This window comes from Nestor notabilis, unplaced genomic scaffold, assembly GCF_000696875.1.
Source record: "Nestor notabilis isolate BGI_N333 unplaced genomic scaffold, ASM69687v1 scaffold30495, whole genome shotgun sequence".
Taxonomy (NCBI): Eukaryota; Metazoa; Chordata; class Aves; order Psittaciformes; family Psittacidae; genus Nestor; species Nestor notabilis.
This window is the reverse complement of record NW_009931073.1, coordinates 9,012-16,113: the sequence shown is the minus strand read 5'-3', so window position 1 is coordinate 16,113 and position 7,102 is coordinate 9,012. Positions and strand designations below refer to the sequence as shown.

At 51.3% G+C, this 7,102-nt stretch overlaps 1 protein-coding gene across 1 annotated transcript in view; it reads left to right on the top strand.

The window, feature by feature from the left end:
• Nucleotides 1–640: 640 nt before the first annotated feature.
• PLEKHM2 (pleckstrin homology domain containing, family M (with RUN domain) member 2) overlaps nucleotides 641–7,102 on the top strand; it is a gene marked incomplete at its 5' end in the record, with an annotated part of 13,952 nt that continues 7,490 nt past the window's right edge. The window contains 6 exons of the mRNA XM_010015709.1: nucleotides 641–747; nucleotides 878–987; nucleotides 1,741–1,840; nucleotides 2,351–2,438; nucleotides 2,911–3,097; nucleotides 5,147–5,206. Coding sequence (XP_010014011.1) covers nucleotides 641–747; nucleotides 878–987; nucleotides 1,741–1,840; nucleotides 2,351–2,438; nucleotides 2,911–3,097; nucleotides 5,147–5,206 — 652 coding nt within the window. The remainder of the gene's footprint in view (nucleotides 748–877; nucleotides 988–1,740; nucleotides 1,841–2,350; nucleotides 2,439–2,910; nucleotides 3,098–5,146; nucleotides 5,207–7,102) is intronic.

The following is a 7,102-nucleotide window of genomic DNA, read 5'->3' as shown; positions in this document are numbered from 1 at the left end:
AGCTGCCCGGCATCAATACCCAGCATCGTGGTGCTCCCTCGGGCCACCTGCAGCAAGGAAACCTCTGTCTCTTCTCAGGATGCTGAGATTCTGCTGAGATTTCACACAGATTTAGCTCCTGGACTCAGAGCATCTTTTGTACCTGGAAGCAACATCTCTCCCCAGCCATGGCAAGATCCTGAGGCTGAGGAGGCGACTCGTCCATGGCAGAGCCACAAACAGAGCCCAGAGCTCGGAGTTATTTCTGTTCTGAACTGCTTTGTGATGGCTGCACCACTGCAGAAGCAGCACCAAAACCCTGCTGCAGCACTGGCTGTAAAGGAGCAGGTTGTGCAGCACAGCAGGTCCTGAACCTGCTCAGCACACAGGGAAGTTGGTTGTGCAGCCACAGCCATGCTGCTGGCCTGTCTCTGAAATGTGGATGAGTCTTTGTGGGTGAGGTTCTGCCTATGAGTTACTGCCTTTAGGGTACTCTTAAACCCAGTTGCTACACCCCGTAAGTAACCTGTATCAAGGTTTAGCGAGCTGAGAGATTAAAGAAAGCTAGTTAATGCTGCCAGTGAGTGTGCTGGCATCTCCATCCGCCTCCTCAGTGGGCTGTAGAAGGGTGTTTCAGCCATCTCATCTCTTCTTTTCGCAGCTGCAGAGCTACTTTGCTGCCTGTGAAGATGAGACACCAGCCATCAGGAACCATGACAAGGTCCTGCAGCGGCTCTGTGAACATCTGGACCATGCTCTGCTCTATGGGTGAGTGTGGAGCTGCTGGGGTGCTTTTCACCCAGTGTGTAGCCTCAGTATGGAGAAGCCATCTAGGCAGTAATTGGGATGGAGATAACGAATCCCTTCCTTAAGCTTCCTGTGGGTTTCTTTCTTCCAGCCTGCAAGATCTTTCTTCAGGCTACTGGGTGCTGGTCGTTCACTTCACCCGCCGAGAAGCCATCAAACAGATAGAGGTGCTTCAGCACGTGGCCACCAACCTGGGGCGCAGTAAGTGTTCACAGCCACTGCCCTGGCTCTGAGGGACATCTGGCAGGAGGCCCAGGCACGTTGTGCTGATGTGGTCGAGGGCTGGGGCTGCAGCAGAGCGAGGGACCCGGCAGGCAGCTCGGGTTGCTTTCCTCAGGCCAAGGAGGTGGGAGTCCTGCCTTAACCATATGCACCGTGCCTCAGGATCAGGTGCCTGATGCTGCTTCTCCCCTGCTGCAAGTTGTCTGTAGTGGATGTTTGGGACCATCGAGGCTGCTTTTGACGCAGGACGGTGCCCAGAGACCTCCTCTCTGCCTGCTTCTCCCAACACCCTTCATCTCCCAAGCCCGTACTGGTGAGAGTGGAGCTGAGCAGACTCCCCCATCACCTCTCTCTGCACCAGAATTTGTGTAATGTCTCAGACTGCTCCTGTGCTGATTTAGAGTGATTCTCCCTCCATCTCTCCTGTCTCCCGATCCCTGGAGAAGCCCACAGGGCTCCCATCTCACTAGAGACACACAGTTGTGTGTCTGCTTCTCAAGCAGCTACTACACAGTCTCTTATTCCCATTCCCTCTCCAAATCACAAATCTGCTCCTTCATTTCCCACTGGCATTTTTCCCCCCAGATTTCCCCAGTGGTCAGTTGCTTCCCTGGAATGATACGAATATGAAAGAATGATCAGACATGTTTTAGCTGATTCATGGTTATTTCTGGGCTTGCTTCAGTTCTCAGGCATTTCTGCACAGATGAATCTCTGCTGCTTTGTTTTCAGGCCGGGCATGGCTGTACTTAGCCCTCAACGAAAACTCCTTGGAGAGCTATTTGAGGCTGTTCCAGGAGAACCTAAGCCTGCTGCATAAGTACTATGTCAAGTGAGTATCCCAGCTCCTTGTCGGGATCAGTGGCCATCCCTTCTCAGAAGCCAGCCCTAATTTGTCAGTGGGGAACAAGCGGTTGATCAGGATCTGATTTTTCCTTTGTGGGTTTTGCATGATCAGTTTAAAGGTCCCAGTTGTGGACACACTGTCCTGTAAGAGCCTACAGGCATCTCTCCTAGTTACTGCTTTTACTCCCAGTCCCAGATGTACTGTTCTTATTCTTCCATGTTTTCCGAGAAGCTGCTGAGCTCTTGGGACCCAGCTCTGGTGGACAGCTGGAAGTCTGGCTGTAGCTTGGTTGGGGACAGCACATAGTGGATGTGCAACTGCTCCAAGCTGCCCTTAAGCTCTGCCACTGCTCTTACGAGGCAGACAGCAGGGTCACAGCCCTGGGGCAGTTTATAGGGCAGCTCAGAGACACCATGAAGGAAACAGAAGGGCACTTGTAGCTGTTTCTTCTCTTTCTCACATCTCTAAAGCTCTTTTGTTCAATCCATGCTGCAGGAACGCCCTGGTTTGCAGTCATGATCATCTGACCTTGTTCTTAACACTGGTGTCCGGGCTGGAGTTCATCCGCTTTGACTTGGATCTGGTGAGTGTTTTACCTGTTTCTCTTGGCTCTGGGAGCAGGTATGTGGGGCAGGGGGAGTCCTGGGTGTGACAGGTCCCACTGCTTGCTCCAGGCTGTACCTTCCTGTTGGCCTCCATCTGAGAACACGTAGCTGCCACTTTTAGGAAAGGCTTTAGGCTGGGGTCTTTGGAGATTCAGCAATGGGGTTTATTCCTATTGCTCTGCACGGTTCAGGAGAGGAACAAGGCAGCTGCAGGGCAGCGTGGTGGGGATAAGGAGTTGAGCAAGTGTGGTATGAAATGCTGGAGTCCCTCCAGGTGAACCCAGAGCCACTGGCAAACCCTCGGTGTCGCAGTGGAGCCGCTGGGTTTCCTGTGAAAGGCAGAAATGGGCTCTCAGAGGCTGTTCAAGGACAGTCCCATCATTTCAGCTCTGCTCATAACTGTGTGTGGTGACTCGGAGCCTGACTCACCCCACACTCTCTTCTCTGCAGGATGCTCCTTACCTGGATCTAGCCCCATACATGCCAGATTACTACAAGCCTCAGTACCTGCTGGACTTTGAGGACCGTCTGCCCAGCTCCGTGCATGGCTCAGACAGCCTGTCCCTCAACTCCTTCAACTCAGTCACCTCCACCAACCTGGAATGGGATGACAGTGCCATCGCTCCATCCAGTGAAGGTCAGTGGTTGGCTGGAGATGGGATCTGCTCCCACATCCCCTTTGGCTGAGCTGTCAGACTGGATGAGGCAGCAAATGATGGGCTGGAAAAGACCAAAGCAAGAGACCCAGAAGATAGGCTGTCAGTCTCTCCTACCTTGCCTTGGGTCATGCTGGGACTTCGACTGTGGACAGCCCCTTTGCCTCAGACTGTGAGAGGACTTTCCTGCTAGTCACCTCAGGCCACCTTTCCATCCTGGGGGTGTTTTAGGAAGAACTGGAGACATCTCCCCATGGAGTGAAAGCCATGCCCATACCTGAATGTGCCTTCCAGCTCAGAGCAGGCACGAGGGCTGCAGAGGACCTTTTTTAACTGCTTGTTTTGCAGTCCAGAGACCCACATATGGTGGAGGTGGTGGGGAATAGTTGCCAGGGACTTTCCTCCTGCCCCACATACCTGCTCCCAGAGCCAGTGGGCTCAGAGGTGCTAGTTTTCCTTTTTTATGCATCTTAACTTGAGCAGCCTCATAAGTTGTCCTACTCACCCCCTCATCCCTATCAGAGGGGGCTGGATGTTGTTCCTGATGCAAGGAGAAGACATGTACTTTGTGCCTGTGCCCTAAACCTGCTTCAGGCTGGAGCAGGGAGCTCTTGCTGGAGCAGGGAGCTCTTACCCTGCATGAAGCATGTTCACATGAAGGAGCAGCTCCAAAATACATTACCCCTGTTCCTTTTTTGTTGTCAGTCTGATCAAAGCGAGATCAGGGGATTCTGGAAGGAATAGATGGGGTGATGAGTGCTGTTAACTGGATGCAGTGAATTCAGGACTGAGTCCACATACGGATGGGTTCCCTCTGAGACAAGGGTCTCCCAGTTGCCTTTAATGTGTAAGACAGAAACAGCAGACATTAAAGATGCTGGGGAGGAACAGCCTGGGATGGGTGTTAGCATATCCTTTAGCAAAGGACTGAAGCACAGCACTGGTTTGGGCTCACCCGTGACATCCGCACTCATGCTGTAAGTGTGGAAGGTTTGCTTTCTGGGACTTGCTTATGCCAAACCTCCAGCATCCCAGGTGGAGACAGCACGAGGAGCCTTGGAAGGAAGGTCTCAGGAAGAAGCTTCTCTGTCCCCAGGGGTTTGACATAAGCAGCAGTTCAGTTCTTGCTGCATGCCCCGGGCTTGTATTCCTGGTGCTCCCTCAGCAGAACATGTCTTGGTGCCAGCAAGTCTCCTGCCTGTCCCTATTGACTGGGCAAGGGGCGTCACTTGGGTTTGGCTATGCTCTCTAGCCCCTAAGGTGAATGGAAGCTTAATGCTCATGACAAGAGGGGTTTGGAGTAGAGATCCAGGAGATTTTGGAGGTAGATTTTTGGATTTGGCATCATCACAAGCTATTCCATGTGCCCGGGCAGCAGCTGTGATCTGTGTCTCCGTTTGCCCATGCAATAGAGGGGTTCAGTGGTGATGCAGAAATGCCATCCCCTGTAGCAGGAGCAGGACAGCCGAGGTGCCTGGGCCCAGGCAGCGCCACTGTTCCTCCTGCTTGGAGGAACTGAACGTCAGTAACTATTTCACTGCTCATCATTTCAACAGGAGCATCTCCATATCTCCATGCCCTGTGAGTGTAGGTGGAGCTGGGGATTTTAGGATCATTGGACAAGTTTTTCCCTTTAATCACACTTTGCAAACATTAATGAGACAAACATCACAGTATCTATGGGAGGTAGGTGTGAAGAGGGAAAACTGAGGCACAGATTGACTAAATTGCTTCCCAGAAGGGATCCCAGCCATGACATGACCATGTTTCTGTTTTAGCTTTCCTTCATCCCTCACTGGTAGCTCCCACAACACAAACATCCCACAGGAACAACCATTGGTGCAGCTGGTTTCCATTTGCATCCATGTTCCCTAACTATTTTCTCATGCGTTTCAGATACCAGTGGAAGATTGTTTTGTTTCTCTCCTTTCCCATCTCCCTCCCCAGATCCCCCTCACGTTCTCCCCTGTCCCTTCTCCGTCCCCACTACTTGCATTTCTAATCCTGAGTTTTATCCCTCATTTTTGTAGATTATGATTTTGGAGATGTCTTTCCAGCAATGCAGACCATGCCCAGCAGAGACTGGGAAGGTGGGACATACTCATCTGTTACAACCTTTTGGTTTTCTCTCTGCATTGCTGCCTCCTGAAGCTTGCTGCATGCTTCCCAGTTCAGTTCTTTAACAAGCAACCACCGCATCTTGATGGAATTCAGTAGAGGCAGAAAAGATCCCTGAAGGTGGGAGGTTGTGTCTCACCTGTGAGGCCACGTGCAAAGCTTTCCCCAGCTCCTGGTGCACGCAGGCACACTCACCTGGGGTGTATCCTGGAGCAGAGGGATGTTTTCCTGCCTCTGATGATGCCTGTGTCTTCTAGACCAGGTTACAAAAGCAAAGCTTCAAAATCACTGCCCAAAATGAGCGTGACATGCCAGCTGACCTTCCTGTAGATCTCCTCTTTGGGATAAAGCACGCAGGGTGCTGATGGAAAAGCTGATCCAGTCGTTGATTTCCTGAAAGCCCTGGAAAGCAGCTGAATTAATTCTGCTTTCTTTAATTAGGGGCCTTCTGCAGGGATTAATTTGGGAGGGTTTGTTTTCCTTGCACCCTGCTGTGCTGTGTCAGAACAGCTTTTGAAGCCACAACATCCAGCCCATGGCTGCTGTGCTCAGTTTGGGTCTCTGCTTCTGTTTATTTTACCACTTTTAATCCCAATTTGTCAACTATGTCTGGCCTTTATGCACAAGAGCATGTGCCCATTTCAGAGGAACTTGTTCTGCTTCCTCCACATGCACTCCCTGTGCAAATCCTTTACATATCAAAGGAGTAGGAGACATCTCTGCTTTACCCCTGGAGGAAATACACCCAGGCTCTGTCCTTTGCAGCTAAAAGTTGGATGGAGCCTTGGGTCCAAATTGCCTTGGCTGGTACCACCTCGATATTTGGGGAGAATCTGACTGAATTCCATGTGGATTGCTCTTGGGCTCTAACATGCTCCTTCTCATCTTCTTTCTTACCACATGGAGATGGTTTATCATGTCTCTGAAGCCTGTGTGTACATGTAGAGGGTAGAAACCACGTTCCCAAACCCAACACCCAGTGAGCAGCTTAACTGTGAGTGTTGGGTGCAGGCTGGGAGAAGCCAATGGATGCTGGGGGCAGATCCCTCTGGCTTTTGTGTGAGCTTCCCTTTGCAGGTCCTGGTTGCAAAGTGGGGCCAGTGTGACCCACCACAGCTCTGGGCTGGGTGAGCTGAGCAAAGTTTCCGTCATAACCCCCTGCCAGGTTAGTGTCCTGATGCATTCATTGCTCTTTGTACACAGAGCTAGAAGAATTACGCTAAGAAGGTTAAGAAAATTGGGGGCAGGCCCCTGTTTTCAACACATTTTGGGGTAAAATTCTGTATTTTGGTCAAAGATTGTTTTGTTTCAACAGAACCAGTGAGTGACATTCATTCTGGTGATGCAGGCTGGAAGCCTGGGGCTGAAATAGCTTTTAAATGGTTTATTTCCCCTTGAACGTGGGATCTACTTCCCTTGATGGAGCTTCACACCCTCCATGCTCGGGAGCAAAGCAGCGTTTTGAAATCACCCATCACTCAACTGCCTTTATCAGATGCTTAGAGGAGGTTTCATTTTCCTGCTCAAACCCTGTGCCTCAAACCAGTCTCTAGGGCTGTGGTTTCCTTCAGTCAGGGTCTCCCTGCCTAGCAAGAGGTTTCTGGCTGGCTTTGGAAATGAAGGGTGCTGGGGAAGAGAAAGGCATGGATAACCTTCCCCTAACCATGACTTTGTGGATGGATAATTCCGAGCATGACTACTGCTTCTTTTCCCTCTGAAGACTAACATGGGTGAAGCTGGTTGTGCTGTGACCTGTCTGTGCAGCCTGCTGTCCTCAGACCCTGGTGAATGCTATGTCCTGCCCCCCACCACACTTCCAGCCCCCCCGTCTGCGTCTCATGCAAGCAGCCAGCTCCGTAAGGATCACT